The 19,481-nt window shown below is 43.8% G+C and overlaps 1 protein-coding gene across 3 annotated transcripts; it reads right to left on the bottom strand.

Annotated features, from left to right (window-relative positions):
- Positions 1 to 1,417: 1,417 nt before the first annotated feature.
- Positions 1,418 to 12,438, bottom strand: Twi (twist). Of its 3 annotated transcripts, none has more exons than XM_071775757.1 (3): positions 9,979 to 12,438; positions 7,163 to 7,349; positions 1,418 to 6,139 (listed from the first exon to the last, which is right to left on the bottom strand). In XM_071775757.1, exons 1-2 carry the CDS (start codon positions 11,306 to 11,308, stop codon positions 7,210 to 7,212), a joined length of 1,470 nt encoding a protein of 489 aa, XP_071631858.1. In that variant the 5' UTR covers positions 11,309 to 12,438; the 3' UTR covers positions 1,418 to 6,139; positions 7,163 to 7,209. The 3 variants fall into 3 exon arrangements, with proteins under 3 accessions (XP_071631858.1, XP_071631857.1, XP_071631859.1); XM_071775756.1 differs by having other exon boundaries at positions 1,418 to 3,918; XM_071775758.1 differs by lacking the exons at positions 1,418 to 6,139; positions 7,163 to 7,349 and adding an exon at positions 8,746 to 8,900.
- Between the last annotated feature and the right edge of the window lie 7,043 nt (positions 12,439 to 19,481).

Genomic DNA, 19,481 nt, shown 5'->3' with positions numbered 1-19,481 from the left:
ACATTAATGCTACTTGCGCCCCGCGCCAAAGAATACAAAGGTCCGTTAATTAAAGATATTTAAATAAAGTACAATCAAATATTTCGATCAACTTAATTAAATTAAGGAGATTGATCAAGTTTAATCGAAGAAATGTATAAAAAGATAAAGAAAAGGATTAAAATATTTCTTGATTTGCATTCAACGGGACTCCTTTAGCATAAAAATTCATCAAACATCCAGATAAAAAAAGCAGAATCATCGAAAATTGAAAGCTTTCGTAACGATGACAAAACCGCTTGGTGATTTCGCATTCTCGCGCCTCTCGGGTCTCTGGACCCGAAGATGAGGCAACGAGAGGAGCTCGGCATCCCGTCCCGATTGGCGCGGGCATACCGGAGATGACACGGCTCTGGACCAATGGCACTGGACTGGGCGTCACTGTACGATTCCGTTAGCTTGCAATAATATTTGCACTGGCACGTCTATAATCCATTAGGGCCGCCGCCGCCGTCGCCGGGCGGCGTTCGGTAAATTATTTATCGACTCTTCCGTCCCCCGCTCGCTCCCCTCGCTCGCTCGTCCCCGTCTCATTCGCACGTAACCGCGGATGTATCTCCTCTCCCGCAATTGCTGGACCTCCTCTCCCCCTTCCTTGATTTACGATCTCGCCGGCGCATCCGTATAACGTTTTGCGAGACGCGCTCGTTTACGCGCATCTGACATCACGAGCGCTCAAGGCGAGAGATTTGCCGTTACGTTAAGTCTCCGTGTAATCGCCCATCCAACCCGCAACAATAACCCGCGATGAGGGCCCAATAATTTCCTGCTGTAGTCTGGAATCCTCGCGTTAACGTCGCTTTAGATGATGGTGCTTTTTAGCTAAAAGCCCAGTTTAGCTCACTCAGTCTAAAGTTCAGTTAGCTCTTAGCTCCTGCACGTGACGACTTAAATAAAAGCAATAATGAAGGGTTGACAATGGAGAACTTCTAAATTAAATTTTACGGCTAGGGTTTCAGGCTAATTTTGCGACGGGCGCTCGAATTGTTTTTTTTTAAGTTTTCAGGTAATGAAAGTTTCGAATGTTATTTGAAATTGGAAATTCTTGGAGATCTCGAAAAATCTCTGAAAGTTTTGAAAATACCTGGAAAATTTCCCTGAAAAATGTCTATGTAATATTTAAAACTCTGAAAAGCAATTAATATTATTTATGTAAAGTATCATATATCATAGACAACAATACTTTTTCAAAACATTCAAGAGATACCTTTAAGGTTTGCAACATTTTTTAAATAAAAAAACTGACACTAAATAATCTACAAAGAAATCATTACCCATATCGTAACCCTTAATTAAACGTCTCCAAAGCATCCTGTGTAAGATAAAGAAGCGGGTTCACTTAAGTTAAGAAGGTTAAGAAAGACACACATTATATATATCTGTGTTCACAGTTCCTTTATTATTCATTGTTGTCGCTCAATTGCTTAGAATTCCTTTCTATATTTTTGCATTTATCGCAGTGATCGCGACAGTATAAAAATACTGTACATAAAAAATGCGCGAGCGAAGGGAGAGATCGCTCGGATAAATAAGCAAAATGCAAGGTAGCATCGAGTCGAGGGAATGGATACCGAGATGTCGTCTCGCTTAAAGTCGCCGTTAAAAATCTATCACACGATTATTTACAGAGCACTTATCTATCGATCGTGTTACATTGTAACGCGTATATACATAAGCAAGGAAAGATACGTGTCAAATTTGGCGCGGCAGGTTCGTCGTGTTTGTCAAATAAAGTCGAAAACGCGATTTTTCAGCAAAATCAAAGCAAGAAATTGTAGGCTTCTTTTTCTTTTTCTTCTAGAATCTTTTCAATCTCCTTTTCAAAAAGTGTTTCCGGTCTTCACCTGATGCAAAGCTTTCGATATAGAGAAACGACGAACCTTTCGCACCGATTTAACATGATAATGCGTGACACACACAGCACTCGCAGGTTCGCGTCGATGTCGATATACCACAGGATGAATAAATTATTGCATTTATCCGGCCACGTGGTTGTGAGTTCCACATCGAATCGTAAGATTCGTTTTGTCGCGCCTTCACATTACGAAAAAAAAAACGTACGTTCGGGCCGAACCGTAGAAGAGAGCCTACGTGAATTCACAGCATTCTTATTTCGCAACGAAAATAAATGTTACAGCTTGCGTAACGTCGCAACGAAAATAAATGTATATCTCTATATCATAGCGGAGAGCTGCGTGATACGGACGAGCCAAGGCAAGGCGAGATCGCCGCGCATTTGGGATCGCTTCCTTCCTGCCTGTCTCGTGTGAAGTCGTAAATTATATAGCTCTGTGTTACGTGCATATATAAAATATACGCGCGATAACAATTCCGTGCGCCTTGGCCGAACGAAAAGATACGACGGTTTTGCACAAAGCAGCCACAGCGATGATTTTGCGAGACCTTCGGAAGTCGCGCTGTCGCCGAAGCTTAATATGTATATATCAAGGAACGCAGTCCGTACGTCATATTTTTCGTCGCTTTATCGTGCCCGTTGTGTTTTAACATCATGCATTCTGTTTCGTATCAAAGATCAGAAATTTGGTAAATAAAACCGCGGCAGCGTCAAAGAAAGTCTCGAAAAATAACGGCTGCTTTATATAAATCTCTAGCTGCATTCGTTTGGCAAAAGTACACGGGACCGTTATCCGAATAATAGCCTTTCCTCAAGGGAAAAACAATCAAACTGATACAAGCAGTTTCTTTAACTAAACTATCTTTTCTCTTTTGAATAGTAGTCCATACTAATACAAATACACGGAATTATTGTCTGGAAGTTACGCACACAGGGCCTTTTCTCGAGACAATTAAATCTATATAAAATTGGTAATTCGGCAAAGAAAATCTCAAAAAATAACAAAACAGCTGCTTTATCGTCTAGCAAAAGTACACGGCACCGTTATCCGAATAATAGCCTTTCCTCAAGGGAAAAACGATTAAACTGATACACAAGCAGTGTCTTTAAACTAAATTTTTCCTTTTGAATAGTAGTCCATACTAATACAAGTATACGGCATTGTCTGGAAGTAACGCGCGGGACCTTTCCTCGAGACAATTAAATCTGTATAAGCAATTCTCTTATATTTCCTTTTTTTCCGGTTAAATGATAGCTCTCATACTAACAGTATACGAAACTATTATTTGGAAGTTACGCGAAACGATTTCCTTTCTTTCCTCGAAGCAGTTAATACTATAATGTAAGATACTATAACGACAAGTTTTTCTAAACTATCCTTTTTTTCTTCCTTTTAAATAACGATTCATATATAATAAATGTACAAGACACATTTGGAGTTTTTCCTGCGAAAAGTCCAAAATCTTCGCAATCGCCGGCGCGACGACGTCGATTACGACGATTGGATCCTCAAAACGTTGTTTCGTAGATACACAGTGAACGCGTTTTGTCAACGTCGTGACAGATGAGCCTTCGTTCGCTCGCTCGCTCGCTCGCATGTGAAAATTATTTTTGGGGATACCGGCAATTACTAACGCGAGAAAGAAACGAGGAGGTCGGAAAGGAAGGAGAGACCGTAGGAGAAAGAGGAGGAGGAGGGAAGCTCTTTCGGATCGTCCTTGGATTCGCTGCACAGCTCGTTGTCTAGGGTTCCCGCGATGTGAAGCAGCTGTCACGGTCATTCTCGACGTCTTTCTTTTCTGCCATCACGTTACGGACGCATATAGGAGGAGTCCGGTACTCTCCTAGCTCCGGGTTCTCCCGAGGGAACCATCGGGGAAACGTTCGAAAAATTATCGGGCCTGATTGATTTCGCAGAATCCAGCGGGCACTCTCTCGAGAAAGTAAAATTAGAGAATCTCAGTCTCTCGACATTTGTTTGTTAAGGCCGCGAAGTTCCGGCCGCTCTCGAATGGGCAAATCCGCTGAAAAAATCAACGGTGGATTATTGATAAATTGATGACAGGACCCGGATTATCGAGACGGATTTTCAATGGTCAACTCCGGCCTTAGATCGGGTGACGTCCGTCCCGTCGACGGGAACGGACGCATCGGGTTTGTTTTTGCAGCACGGTCGAGAAGCGTCATCGAACGGGGGGGGAGATGCCCGAAAAGGCCCCGCCGGAGAGGCGGGAGGAAGACGAAGGGACGCCGAACGTCTCGGATGTGTCTTGGCTAATTGAATTCAAAGAGATTTATGGTCGCGGCACCGCGGCACCGGCGCGTTGCGCGACGAATAAAAAGCACAGAGGCACGGGAGAGCGCACGCGGCCGCCGCTTTCGAGACCCGCTGTCGAGATTCCCTCCAGGACTGTCGCCCCGGCCGAAACGTAGATAAATGTTTTTACCGGCCCAATTAACGTTAGCGGAATAGCGAGGGAGCCCCGGATTCAGCGTCCGCTAGGTCTCGGTTAATCGCGGAACGCGGGGAAGGAAAGGGGATGAGCGACGCGGAAGGTGCGCGAATGAGATAATGATGTTAATGACAGAACTTGGCGAACTTGTGATATTTCTTCGCCCGTAATATATTTCGCGATTACCTCGTCCGTCATAATCCGTAGCGTCAAGCGTGATTAGATTAGCTATGTTAGATCCGCTCGCGATTCTAAAAATACGTTTTCGGAAACCTTACACGATCATTCCGAAAATTATAAGAATACATTTCTTAACGCGACGCAAGTTCATAATATGAGATCCGCTCGACCGAATCTCTTTCTCTCTCCGTCTTGATCGCGAGATTTTTTTTTCCGCGAAGATTCGCTGCCGCGATAAAGCGCAGGGGAGAAGGGAATGTGGAAAAGGACGGCTCTTCAACGCGGCGCGTCTTCGTTAAGCGGTTTAAAACGCGGCCGAAAGTTTGCTTTGACCGGTTTAAAATAACTAACGCCATTCGGAATATTCACGGCGCGGCGCGGCGGTTATTTTATGCGCGTTACGCGACGAGGGAGCCCCCGCGACTGTCATCTCGGGAGAAAAAAATAATATTGTGCCCGACCGATGGGCGCCGAAATGCTCGTTAACTCTTTCCCATTTATCCTTAAGGAACGATCCGGCGATTAATATTTGGTGGATGCACGACCGACTTCTCTCTCTCTCTATCTCTCCTCTTCGTAGATGAGCAATTGAGCACGAATGACGCGCTCGTATCCCGTTTCTTGGATGAAATCAGCATTGGAAGTATTTGCATTTTATCCGGGATTACCTCGATATATCAGAACATCATTCGAAATGTTACACAAATGTTTTACGCCCGAATAAAACGAGAGATACTCGCCGCGTTCAGTTGCGCGAGTTTACGCCAAGGCGTTTTATCGGCGAGAATTCGCGGCGAAACGCCGCGCGAGGCCGAGGCTTATGAGACTCGATAAATCGCCGCGCGGAGATTGTTTGGACAGACCGGGTAAACGCTCGTAAATCCGCCGTTAACGGGCTGCAACGCGCACTCGAAAGGTAGTCAAAACGGAAAATGGACGCGGGGGAATCCCCGACGATGATCGACCGGTCCGTCGTCGCTCGTCCGCGAACGAAACCGCTCCGACCGCTAAAATCGGCGCGCTTTACTCCGGGAATTCGGAAAAAGAAGTTCGGTCCGAGTTTACGTAACGTCGTTCGGTATCCAACGAGAAGAAATAGTATGGAAAGGAGGATCACACACAAGATGTAATTTCGCTGATTGATGCAGGTGCGTAACGCGCGGCGCGGGCTAATAAGCGCGCGCTTTGCGACGGTATCGGCGCGGCCGAGTTCGAGCTGTCGCGCCGTTAATAGTCCGACGAGAAGACGTGAATTATTAGCCTGCGTTACCGCAAGCGGGCAAGCGAGCGAGCGAGCGATGCCGCGTCGCCGAGAATCAGCCGGGACAGAATTAACTGTCGTGAATTGGGTTTCAAAGGCCGCGGCGGAAAGAGACGCGCGCCACGCGTGTTATTATCCCCGGCAGGATCAATCCGCGGGACAACGGTCCCGCCGTACGCGGGATTGTCCCATCGAGGCGCGCGAACTGGCCCCCTCCGATCCGCGAGTCTCACCGGACCAGGATGATGATGCGAGCCGCACGAACATTGTCTGTTTTTTCGACTCGCTTTCAATTCGCAGAAATCACGCAGAGTGTCTTCGATTTTACTTTGTAAATCGTGAAGCTTCATTCTGAAAATAATGGAACCCGTAAAGAGAAACTAAGCGAGAATCTCGGAGCGCAAATGCCGCAGCGACATTTTAATCCTACGCGCTATATTCGATACCGAGTGGAGCATTCGACTTGGATTTAAAATGGTTATCGCTATGTGTAAAATAACTGGAAAATATTTTGAATGAAAGTTTCACGGGAAGGGAAATGTCTCGTAAAAGTATCCATTTTTCTCGAAGACCTGATTTTAATATCTTTATGCTGATTAATTTACAATTATATATATTTCTTGAAAAGTATTGTGTTTACGCCAACTAATTTATTTCATTATTCTGTGCGTTAAAATTCAGTCAGATCGTAAAAAATAAATATTTTACGAGATATTTCATACCTTATATCAAAATACGACAAAAGTATAAAATGTCTCATAAACTATTTACTTTTCAAAAAATTGTTTCTTATTTTATATTGACTATTGATTGATTATACTTTCATGTAATACTTTGTATATTGTAATACATGTTATCATTGATAATACTTTCATGTAAGAATGACTGGAGGATATCTAAAAGAATATCAGTGACGCAAATATTTTACAATAAAAATGCCTTCTATAAAAAATTCACTTCACCCGTCATATTTTCTCCCGACATTGTGAAATTTTTCACATCCAAAATATTTTTCAGTAATTTCACGCATAACAAGAATATCTTGAATTATTATTAGTTAAATGCCTCACTCTGCACATTATTTTTTCTTAGTAAAAAATAATTTATTTGTAACTTTCTTTGGTATAAAAAAATATAATTTATAATTATAATACACGCGCCGCACACAATTTCTATCTCAAACCATTTTTAAATTATTTATATCTATATATATATATATATATATATATATATATATATGCATATTGCGTGTATGTATGTATGTGTGCGTGCGTGTAGGGAGCATATATGCATATGTGTACATCCTTTTTCTCGAGATGAGCAAAATATTCTCGAATTGGATTCGAGGATGTTCCTGGTCTCTCGCCATCTTACCTCATTAAATTTTAACGTAATTTTATCCTAGCACTATATCCTATGTCCTACGTAGAGGAGTTCCAATCACGTTCTATTCTCCAGGCATTAAATGCGTACGACAGTCTCTCGTGCGCTATGTAATTACTCGACGACGACGACGACACGACCTCCTTCGCAGACAAAATTGCGTTCTGGGCGTTCATCTCTGCTGAAACAAATATTTTTCATGCGTCTTTTATTATGTCATCGTCTAATGTAATTATATAGCGTATTTTCTTAAAGGGTAAATTGTTATGGAGAATAATATGATCGTTTAATACAATTCTGTCGGATTTTCTTGTTTGAAGGCCGAGGAAGATAAAGTGAAACTCATAAAAAATCAGCAAATACATTCTTAATTATAAAAATCGCATAGAAATTTATAAAAATTGATATTTTTCTGAAGAAATTGAGGAAGACTCGTTAAAAATACTATACATTTCGCGGTCAGAATAAACGTTCCCGTTTACCCAACAGTTTCAACTATTCAACAACAAAATCTGTCTCTTTTTTACGCTCTTTCAATATTCATCTCATTTCCAAGAAGATCCACATCGTTCTTTCGGCGAGTCTCGAGTCTCGCTCTATTTCGACGAGGAAATATAAAAGCGAGGACCAAGAAGGAGAGCCGGCGAAAGAAATCGAAGGGAAAGAAGAGGCCGGAGAGGGATCGTTACGCGATAATTCTGTCCGCGTATAATGCGAGCGCCAAAATAAAAGGGAAGCGGCGCGCGGCACCACGGTATCGCGCTGTAGGAGAGAACTCCCCCCCGAGGAAGAAAGATCGAGTAAAAGAAACGCGCGGCACGTATATATATATTTCCGTCCCGCGAAAATTCGCGTCGCGCAGAAACCGGGAACGACGAGCCAATCGGTGCCGGTTCCGAGCCGTTAGCCCGGTATCGTTAAGTCACGCCGAGTTACGAATGCGTGCTCGTTGTTCGGCGTGCACCGGGTGGTTCACGTCGCTCGGCTGAGATAAGGACGAACTGGGCAAGATTTGTCCGCCGCGCGGATAAAATTTCAGCCGTCATTCCCGCCACGCATCCGAGACGCTGCCGTTCGCGACATTCATTTCCCTCGATTCCCGCTTTGCTCATCTGCATAGTATATCAGAGGTTTCGATAAACTTACGATTTTGCTTCTTTATCGCCGACACACGGGCTTTACGTATTTATCCGGGTCGTTAATGTCGTCGTTGAATGTTATCGCGAGGATTCGAGTGCGTCTACAAGTTCGGGTGGCGGTATAAAGAGCACCGTTAAACGTCGCGTTTGTTTGTTATTATTCCGGACGTAAAAAAATCGGGATCCACCCGGTCCGCGCGCGGGAGGCAGGGGGATTTAATCCTCGCTGGTCCATAAATATTATGAGAACGAGTGAATCGCGTGGACGCGTGATATGGGAGAGATCGGAGCTCCTTCACGGAGAGAGGCACTTGAGAGAGCAACGGCGGGCGGCGTGAGTGCTCGAGTCGCGGGCTCGTCGCCCGGGATCCTCGTGTGTAAATTACGGGAAAAAGCCTCCGAAACGGCAGTCTGTTTAATTACCCCGGGGGCCGCGCTGTAAACACGTATCTCCCATCCTACGGGGGCAAGGTGCGGACGGAGACGATCCTCGAGCGTCTCTCCGAACAACGTGCAGTCGATAGCGTGAGCTCGCAGCATCCCTTTGGCGATGCAAGATGGCCACCCGAATCATACGAGATATCTACGCACTAAAAAAACAAGCACAGTACGCAGCGTCTTTAACATGGTTGCCACCAAATAATCCCCCTTATTTTCAATCTTTTTCGCGCGCGACTCCCTCCCTCCGCGCTCGTTACAAATACCACGCGCGTGACATTTTCGTTCCACGCGATGGACGAGTTAAAGGTGCGATTTCATTGACGCTAGAAACTAGCGGCAGCGTCAAGAAAATGTAGTGGGGGAAGAAGTCCCGTTGAATTTTGCGGTACGCTAAAAAGCTGAGACGGTCTGAACTTCTTCTCCCATTACATTTTCTTGACGCTGCCGCTGGTTTCTAGCGTCAATGAAATCGCACCTTAAGGGTTGAAGGAAATATTAAGAATACGCGATTCGAGTGCGACATCGCCCTTCTTCTTTATATATCCAGACAGCGCAATGTCCAAAAACCTGGAAATCGGTCTTCGAGACGTCTTACACGTCGCGATTTTGGACATTTTTGCTGTCTGGTAAATGTATATATTAGGGGAAGAAAGAGAGCGCGCTAAATTGACGCTATATAAACTGACGTTTGTTTCGTAGATAGCGACATTGTGGCCTAGCCCTATTCACTCCAACCAGCCCTTTCGTGTCCCAACAAGTTTCTAATCCTCGCATCATAACTCACGAACAAATTGACGAAATTTAATGTTCCAAAGCGCAAACTAAAGCTAAAAGTAGTAGCTTTAATTTGCGCTTTGGAACATTAAATTTCGTCAATTCGTTCGTGAGTTATGATGCGAGGATTAAAAAGGGCGGAAAATACGTTGGAGTGAATAGGGCTTTTACACCGATCACTTGATACGCGTATTAAATAGTAAATAACTAGTAAATTAATTTGATTATTGGCTGATCAGCTCAAATATACCGTTTGATACGCGTATCAAGAGATCGGTGTAAACTAGGCCTGTGTGCTTGTAAACACGAGCGAACCGAATCAAAACACAGCGTGTTTTGAAGTGAGAGATGAAACACGAAACACACTTCTCGGGCATTCCCTTCAAGTCTTCCGTAACTGACTCGCACGTTTTCGCGCCCGTGTCACCTTGAACGATATATACGTCGAATTACCTGCGTTCTCGATGTACTCGAGGTTCTCGGTGTTGCTCTTGAGCACGTGGAACAGGAAATCGATGTACCTGGTGGCGAGCTTGAGCGTCTGGATCTTGCTGAGCTTGTCGCTCGGCATGGTCGGTATGATCTTCCTGAGCGCGGCGAACGCGTCGTTAAGGCTCTGCGTCCGCTGGCGTTCCCGAACGTTCGCCATCGCCCTTTGATTCTGGAGCTCCTGATCGTTCTTGCGTCGCACCTTCGTCCTCGTCGTCGAGGCCGCCGTCGAGCTCTCGCCGTCGGACTCGTTGCTGTTGCTGCAGCAACCGTTGCCGCTGCTGTTGCTGTTGTTGTTGCCGCTGTGCCGCCTCTTCCTCCTGACGGTCGTCCTGACGCAGCCCTCCCTGTCGCCGTAACCCTTGGTCGTCGTCGTCGTCGTCGACGACGACGACGGCTCGGTCGCGTGGCCGAGCTCCGCGGCCTGTTGTTCACAACCGTATCGCGCGACCATCCTCTCCTCCATCACGTTCGGCTTGTACTCCGCCATGTCCACGTAGGACCCGGTCTGGCCGTGGACCGATTGAACGGAGTTAGGGGCGACCATCTCGTCGGCGCCGCCGCCGCAGCCGCTTGGGGAGTACACGCTCTGCGAGGACGGCGTCAGGCACAGGCTCTGCTGCTCGTGGTCCCTGCTGTAATCCGAGAGGAACTCGGGCGAGTTGTCGGTCGAGTGGAGCCGCTGGTCGTACTCCAGCTGGTCCCGGGGCTGGTGATGGTGATGATGGGGGTGGTATCGCGTCTCCTCCGGATTCTTGAACATCATATGATTCAGCTCGTTGTACTCGACCGCGACCTGACTGTGCGGATGATGATAGGCGGACGACGATAGGTTGTGATGGTGCGCGTGCTGATGATGCTGCTGGTGATCCGGGGGACCGCTCAGGTCCATCAGGTGTGACGCGGGCGGCGTGTAGCGACCCGCGTAATGATGCGCCATCGAGGACCTGCCGTCCGGGTTGCCCTCGCCGTTGTGCGCCACCGCGCCGACGACGGCACCGGCGCCGTCGTTGACACCCTGGATCCCATTGTTGTGCAGGATAAAGTAAGCGCCCGTGTGCGCCGTCACGCACTGGGACGCCGGCGTCGGCGGTTGCGGCACCGTCGCCGCGCCGCGCATACCTCCGCCCGCTCCGTTCGTCCTCTCAGCGCATCGGGCGTCCTCGAGGTCCCGCGCGCGTGCCGAAGACACTGAAGACAGGTGTTTGTACTGCTGCCCAGCCTGCTGTTGCTGGTGCTGGTGCTGGTGCTGCCAGGTACGGAGCACGGAACCACCGCGACTGTTCGCACCCATCCACTTATCGTTTGATCACCGATACGCGGCACGTGTTACGATGGAGAACAATGCGCGATCGTCTCGATACGATTAGGCCATATTAAACGGCCGCGCGCGCGGGGCTGCGTGAATATCGAAATCACGACGAACAAAATCCGGCCGCGTGAAAACCGGCGAACGTCGGCGAAGAAGAGAATCCCCCAATGAGCCGTATGAGCGTCTCTAGTTACTCTAGTATGTTGCGGACGTCGGCCGTCGGCACGATGTCGCGGCGTCTCTCTCCCATCAGTCCCATCCCTTCCTCTCTGGCTTTATCTCCCCCTCTCTCTCTCTCTGTTTCTCACTGTTTTTCCCTCTCCTTCACTCGCCCATCCTCTCCGAATGTTACTACCCGTCTGAAGAAGAAGGCCTCCGGCGCGATCGCTCATCGTGTCACGCCGGAGGAACTCCGCCTTCGGCGGCGAGCATGACTGGTCCCCGGCTATCACTTTGTCTCCACCCACGGAGATGAGGAGGACGGCGCCGAGAAAATAGATAGGTCAGGTAGTAGGTGGGAGGGATACGAGGGGATGAAACGGAAGACTTCCATGCGCGCGGTGGGATCCGCGTAAAAACGAAGCGGCACTGATGACTGAATAGCAAGTTTTGGAGAAATACATACGTTTCTCGAGGAACATAAATGAGATACCATAAAGTACGCGGTAGAATAAATTAATATGAAAACCGAGACGACATATGTGAAAATGAAGGAGAAGAAAGTGCGCGGGGAAAAAAGTGCGGTCTCTGTTAGATGAATAAGTACGCTAGGGGCTGCACATACAGCGCGGTTTATTGTTTTAACAGAAAAAATATATATACATTTTGGGCCCCTACAGTGAGCCCAGATCCCACACACCAGACTTATCCTAGATACCGCGGTATAATTATATTCTGTAAATGTTTCACGAAGTTTCGCAAAATTACTTCTCATTACTCTTCTACTTTCTGTAGCATTTATTTGTATAATAATGTATCGATATAAATGTCAATGAGTAAATGCACAGAAATGAATATTTTAATTGCGAACGGTACATTGTATTCTTATAAGAAGCCAAAAAAATGATAGTTTAAAAAAAATATGTTTATGTCACACGTGCATGGAAAATAGCCCATTATACGCACGCGACGCGTGCGTGATGGACCACTTTCCACGCACTTGCAACATAAAATACTGGGTGTGTAACACGTGTGTTAAGTTGAAAATTGGACGTGCGGAGTGGACGCACGAGCCGGAGGCGAGTCTCCGGCTCGTGCGTCCACTCCGCACGTCCAATTTCCATCTTACAACACTTGTTACACAAATAACTATTATGTTTAATGTTATATAAGATATTCGAAGGATTTCAGGAAAAATCATCGAAAAGAGCGAATACCTACTTATATAAATATTAAAAATAATAAATAAATCGTAAAAAGTGATATATTTCACCGGCCAAAAATAATCGTGACACGAAACGCTGCGTCGCGCGTCGGGAACGTAGCGTATCGACATTTTTCGAGCAACTCCTGCAACTCGGAAGGCGAGGCGAGGATGAAAAATCAGCGATCAGAGTTACGACGCGGACAAAAATAAGTGGGACCCCTCGCGCACCGAGCAGCGTAAGAACTAAGAAATACATTCCTGAGTAAGGAAGCGGAGAGCGAAGCGAGAATAAGAGAAGCTGAGAGCAACACACGGTTTTTTCAATATTTTCTCCGACGCGATTAACGTGCGAAGGTCAGGAGATCGCGCGAGGATCTCCGGAGAGATGCTTCCGGCAGAATTTCCCTTGTTCTCGCGTATCTACCGCGACATTAAGTCCGCAATGGACCCGCCGCACGGGCTGACATTCTCTTTTCGCGGACCGAATTAATACCGACAGCTTCGCGATGCAAATTAATGCGGCTCGCTCGCTCGCTCGAAGGCGCGCGTGATGGATGGCCACGTTGGATGCGCCGCGACGTGTTTGTTGTGACGAACGAAAGCTCTTCAGACGGTGTCTATAAATTCCAACATTTCTCCAACTTTCTCGCGAGTCTCCTCCGTTGTGTCCGTGATTTAGGCATTTCGTTCGACACCCGCACCACGCCTATGGAATATTTAGTCACGAGGATAGCTTCGGGGGAGGGATAAAACGGGGCCACGTCTTTGTTCACTGATCTTTGGATAATCCGCGAAATATCCAGAGTATCTTAATTACGCGTGTATATAATTATATTTTGTACATTATAACGCGAATTTACGGATTTATGTAAGACACGCCATCTCTGAGAAAAATTCAATTAATAATTTTTTACAGCTAGTTATAAATATAATTACGCATGTATAGGAAGACACGCCATCACCATGAGAACGAGCGTGGCCTATTAGACAGCGCATTGGTCTATTAAGCCAAAGGTCCCGTGTTCGATTCCCGGTAGACCTAGAAAAATTATAAAAAAAAAAAAAATTATATTTGCTCGTTCTCCTCTCGGAAGGCAATGGCAAACCACTGAGAGTATGTCTTGCCAAGAGAATGCGATCAATTTTAAGACGAATAAAAAGCATGGACCAATGTAGTAATCATTTTGAATTGTACTAATTGAAAATGATTACTACATTAGTCCATGCTTTTTATTCGTCTTAAAATTGATCGCATTCTCTTGGCAAGACATACTCTCGGTGGTTTGCCATTGCCTTCCGAGAAGAGAACGAGCAAATATAATTTTTTTTTTCATATAATTTTTCTAGGTCTACCGGGAATCGAATCCGGGACTTTTGGCTTAATAGACTAATGCGCTGTCTAATAGGCCACGCTCGTCCTCATGGTGATGGCGTGTCTTCCTACATGCGTAATTATATTTATAACTAGCTGTAAAAAATTATTAATTGAATTTTTCTCTTTCGAACTGTAAAAAAAATTACGTAGGAAAAGACTCGTGCTTTTAAGACTTGCATCGTCAAATTTCAAAAAATTAACTTATATTTTTTCATTTTACACGATTGTCCGCGAACGCTTAGAAGATGCCATGGCGAGGAAAATAAAGTCGGTAGATTTTGGCGAGCCGGCCGATTTGTTACCCCGAACTAATGGCGAGCTTTGAGAACGACTCAATCATCGTATCGCGCCGCGGCGGTATTAGCGGCACGGATATTCGTCCCTCGTCGCGGAATCTCGCTTCTCGGAACCGCAACACAACCGGCGAGAAAGCTGTGAGCTGCCGTTTTTGGCGACGGTCCAACCGCGAATCAGATCGCCAATAGACGGGTCGATAAATAACGCGGCCAAATACCAAAATAATACGGCGATCAAAAGCGAGAATCGCGAAGGCTCCCTCGGCGCGCACACTTTCCATATTCTTCAACATTTCTCCCACTGTTCTCTTCTTCGTCAAGTTTCAAGTTTCAGTCTTCCAATTTAATTAATACGAAATAATTTTCCACTACCAATTACTCAGCATCCCGCATTGTTGTCACTTTTAACGCGACTTTTTATATCAGCTCCGATTGTCTCTTGAATCTTGATGCACTTGACCGCTCGTCGAAACCACGCACACACCGCAGGGAGACCCTCTCGGCCTTTGCGGATCCTCTTCGCGGCCACGTTCCGCGATGCACGCACCGTTTGACGATATTAACGCGGTCTTAATTGCGCGTGCCGGCGCGGCGTGCAGCTTTAATCGCCGGGAGCGCCTGTGTACATGCGCACCCCCAGCGTCGTGCACGGTTGCAGGTTCAAGCGTCCCTGTCGGCGCTCCTTCCGCGCCGGGATATCTAAAGGCGAGACGAGATGTCGTACCACCACCGATGATTTGAAGCAATGAGATAGCTCTTCGGAGCCAGTATCATCCCCGGGAGGAGATATCCTTCAGCGACCGCCTCGGTCGTCTACCGAGGCTCGGCAATGCGACCTTGCGAGAGATCCACCTAGTCCAACCAAATGACGCCCCGCGTAACTCGTATCATACGCCCCACATGTGTGGGGGAACATATGTGTCGCACCGCCACGTACTCGTGACTCGTAAATCTAGATTCACCAGCCGAGAGTCGCGAACACGTGGAGCACCTTGCGCCATACCGCACGGAATTATCACCTGCGAGTAAGTGAGTTGACGATTGACATCAATGAGAACGAGCACTCCGGAAGCACTCGCATTAATAGCAACGCTAGTTTAGCAGAAATAAAGTCCTCCTCGTTCTTAACAACTTTGCTAGACCTGTCAGTGAAATATTTTGTTATCGAAGATCGAGAAGTAAACGAGAGCGCGAGCAAAGCGTGATTTTCGTGGAAATGAAATTCTTCTCGTTTTTATTAATTCAATGACGAATTAAATTTAAAGTATGAAGGAATTTTATTTAGATAGAAGCCGTTCGCAATTTACCATTGACAGCAGCAAGAGACTTTCGAATTTTTTGCATATATGCGACACCTCGAAAGACAATTTTGAAATAAGTTTCCTATCTTTTTTAATGTGATTCCCGACATTTTTTCATAAATCATCCCGTTAAATATTCACCAATAAATCTGTCTATTAACCGTACGTGAGAAATACAATGACATGTCCTTTTGCAACGTCCACAGACTATATTTTCTTTTATCATATTGTTCTTTTCCAAGCACTACCTAACTGATGTTCAACATGTGCCCCAACCTCCAGCTCTGTCGCAAATGTACAAGTATCTGAGCACGACTCGTAAAGGGATTTTATAACACGCACTGACTCTCTAACTCTCTAACTCTGACGCAACATTACGTAGACGATGATAGTGTTAGCCCATGCAGCTGGACATCGGACAGGTTTACGATATGAACGATACGTTTCCGTTCCAGTAAAACGGTGCGAGAAACAAGTGAAACGTAAATTCACAGTATACAAGTTATTAAATTATTTAATAACTAGCTTGATACCCGTGCTTCGCGCTACGGTAACACACATTTTGCCCCTTTTCACCCCGTTAGGAGTCGAATTTCTAAAAATCCCTTTTTAGTGGGTGTTTATACGTCATGGAAGGAATATACTCCCCGAATTTCATGTTGTAATTTTAAATTATATATATAGATTATTATTAATATTAATGATATTATAACTAAACTACTTTTGCTTCTTACTTCTACACCATCTAGAAACGTGACTGCGCACCGGTGAAGCGTTCGTTAATATTTGATATTATAACATTAATAATTACGAAAATAATTTAGGAAGGGTCTAGAGAGGAAGAAGTTAAAAACGTAATCGTGATGAAACGCGATATTTTCATAAACGAAATTCTCTGTCAGTAGTAATATATATGCCGTTCAAAAGTATAGCGAGCCGGAAAAAAATGGCGATCTGCTGCAGCCATTGCACCGGCAGGTGAGAACATATGAGGATTCTCGAATAGCAACAGGTATCTCTATACAACCTCGATCATGGCGACTCTCGGGACTGCCTCTTATTATCTGTAGTACCTCCTACTTGTACTCTTTGCATAGAAAAGGAACTATCGTCGTCGTCTTCGAAAGCGATCACGACACAAGTGTTTCCTCAAGCGATTACAGTTTTTACGCAAATAATAATTTCATATTTTGGTGAATTCTGTTAATCATTTCGACAACATAAAATCGTATAAGATGATTTTTCCTCGTATTTTCGTGGAATAGAATAGAATCGAGCGGGAAGAGGGGGAAGGGATGAATTAAAAATATTTCAAGATCTCTTTCGAGGTCTAGAAGTTTAACTACGTGTCTATGTACTCGTTACAAAAATAGCGTAGGCATCGTAGATGCCTAACTGACGATGCTTGACAAGAAACGCTACCTGTTTCGGACTTTTCCACTTATTTCCACTTTTCGTCCATGACTTTTCACCGTCATGGTGAACATATGTCGAGCTTTTTATATAAATTACAAAAATGTGTTGATCATGTTTCGTCCAGATTGTTTAACGGTGAATTTGTTTTATACTAACTGTAAATTATCATGATTTAAATTACAAGCATAACCTACACAAGATAAATCTACACAATAAATGTACTCTTTCATCTTTTGCGAACAGATGGTATTACTGTATTCGAACGTGACAAAATTATTTTCAGGTTGTTAGTACAAGTTTTCAATGAAATACTTAACTTTTTTACCGAAACCTTAGATAAATTGGATCAAAATAGCATATTTCGTTATATTTAAAAATCGCAGATTATTCTATTGCGTATACGTGTATTACTTAATGATTTCTTAATTATTACATTTAATATCTTTCCATCCATCCATCCATTCATCTTGTTGTCGCTTTTCCGCGATGCCGATTGGTTCTCTCGCTGCGCTTACTTCATTTGCAGCTGTCATCGTATATTTTGACAGTTGTGTATATCAAGGAGTTAATAGTGTAATAGTAATAGCATAATGTTATAAAAAAATAAATAATTATAAATCTATTGTAAAATAAATTTTATAATTAACGTTTAATTTTTGTTTGCATCGCGAAAAATTTTGTTTCTGAGGCCGGTATTCATAATCAGATCTTATTTCAAGACCGTCTTAACCCTAGAGTCTTTCTGAGGTAATACGTTACCCCACGCGAAATTCAAATTGCGCCCCTGCCTTAGGAAGGTTAGTTTTCATACCGAGACCATAATTCAGTTTAGTCACCTGGCAGTCGACCTCCGTCATTCAACGAGTGCGTTAGATCCGTGCAGCAGCTGAAAACCGGAAAAGAAAATCGTTTGGGGTAACGTATTACCCCCTTTGGCCGTTTACGTTCGACATTTACCACAGTTAAGTATATTTCCGATTTTTTGTGAAAATCGGTAACGAAAAATTATACACTTTATAGCACTCCCCGGAAAATTCTACCCCTGTTTCATATATAATTGTTTAAGATTCGGTCAATTATTTCATTTTTGCTGTTCTTGCACAGCAACTGATTAAAACTTTGTAAAGTTTTTGTGGAGTTAATTTTACTGTTTCCATATACTTTTATAACTTTTGACTACCTTTCAAATAAATAATAATTGACAGAATCTGTTTTACTTTCCATTTCTTGCGATTTTTCCAATCCGACAGTTTTTCATCATTTCCTCTACTTCAGATGTTCAAAGAAATATGTTTTTTTTTTAAGAAACGAAAAAATTGCTTACATACCCTTGAAGGTTGTCTATTCGTCTTTCAAAATCCGTTGGAATTTTTAAAATCGGTGAATTTTATGAAAAACTACAGCATTTTTTATAAAAATAGTCATTTTAGCCCAATTTTTGGTTCTTTTTCTTGTTTTTCGAAATTTTTTTATTGTTTTATTTTTACTACCGCAAATTGATGACTACTGTCGTCTTCCCTATTAAAGAACAAACAAAATTATCTATTAAAAAGTTGTCTAACAACAAATAGAAACATTATACACGCGGTACAAGTTTGGGGTAATTTATTACCCCGCTTGGCCTTTCACGTATGAGAAAATTCATAAAGACTCTCTAGGGTTAAGTAATATCTTAAGATGCTAATACGGCTCTGTGGCCGGTATTCATAGTCGGATCTTATTTCAAGACCGTCTTAAGTAATATCTTAAGATGCTAATACGGCTCTGTGATTGGTTAATGACATCTTAAGATTGTACTTAAGATGGTCTTAAAAGAACCGACTATGAATACCGGCCTAAGTAATTCCTTGCGGTAGGTTGAAAAATATTTTTTATTTACACTCAGAATAGGAAGTTCTGAAAGAATCCTATCGGATAAAGAAATTTTAGAACATAGATAAGATAATAAAGCGCAGATATTATAGTTTTTCTTTATCGTTGTCAATCTCTCTTTATATTATAACACAGCAGATTCTGTTTATAGAAAACTTCACCGACGATAACGACTGTGTTCCAAATCTGACTTTTAACATTTCGATATAATATTTCTCACTACATCCTTTATTTTCTTCAGATTTTTCTCCTGCAGATATTGTTATTCTTAATTCCTTTCAAAACACAAGAGCAGTTGCTGTACGAATTATGTATATTCGCAGACAGATCTTCGTGAGACTATTTAAAATTCTTTTAATAATCCCTCCCTAATTTAGTTTCAAAGCTGAGATAAATCCCTAAAGTAATATTTATCTAAAAATCCCTAAAATAATATTTATCTTTTAACGAAAAACTTTTTAAAAATTATTATTTTTATTAAATACATGACTGACGCATTAGCATAGTCCGGTTTACTCCTTTTTTTTTC

The sequence above is a fragment of the Temnothorax longispinosus genome, chromosome 4, assembly GCF_030848805.1.
Source record: "Temnothorax longispinosus isolate EJ_2023e chromosome 4, Tlon_JGU_v1, whole genome shotgun sequence".
Taxonomy (NCBI): Eukaryota; Metazoa; Arthropoda; class Insecta; order Hymenoptera; family Formicidae; genus Temnothorax; species Temnothorax longispinosus.
Note: the sequence above shows the minus strand (reverse complement) of the source record. Positions and strands in the feature narration are given on the sequence as shown.

Bases quoted from the DNA above. Each gene is read 5' to 3' on its own strand.
- Twi (XM_071775757.1), bottom strand. From the start codon at position 11,308: ATGGGTGCGAACAGTCGCGGTGGTTCCGTGCTCCGTACCTGGCAGCAC. The intron at 7,350-9,978 runs GTAATTCGACGT...TTGTTTCAGCAG, and splicing joins CGAGTACATCGAGAACGCAG to AGATGAACGCCCAGAACGCA.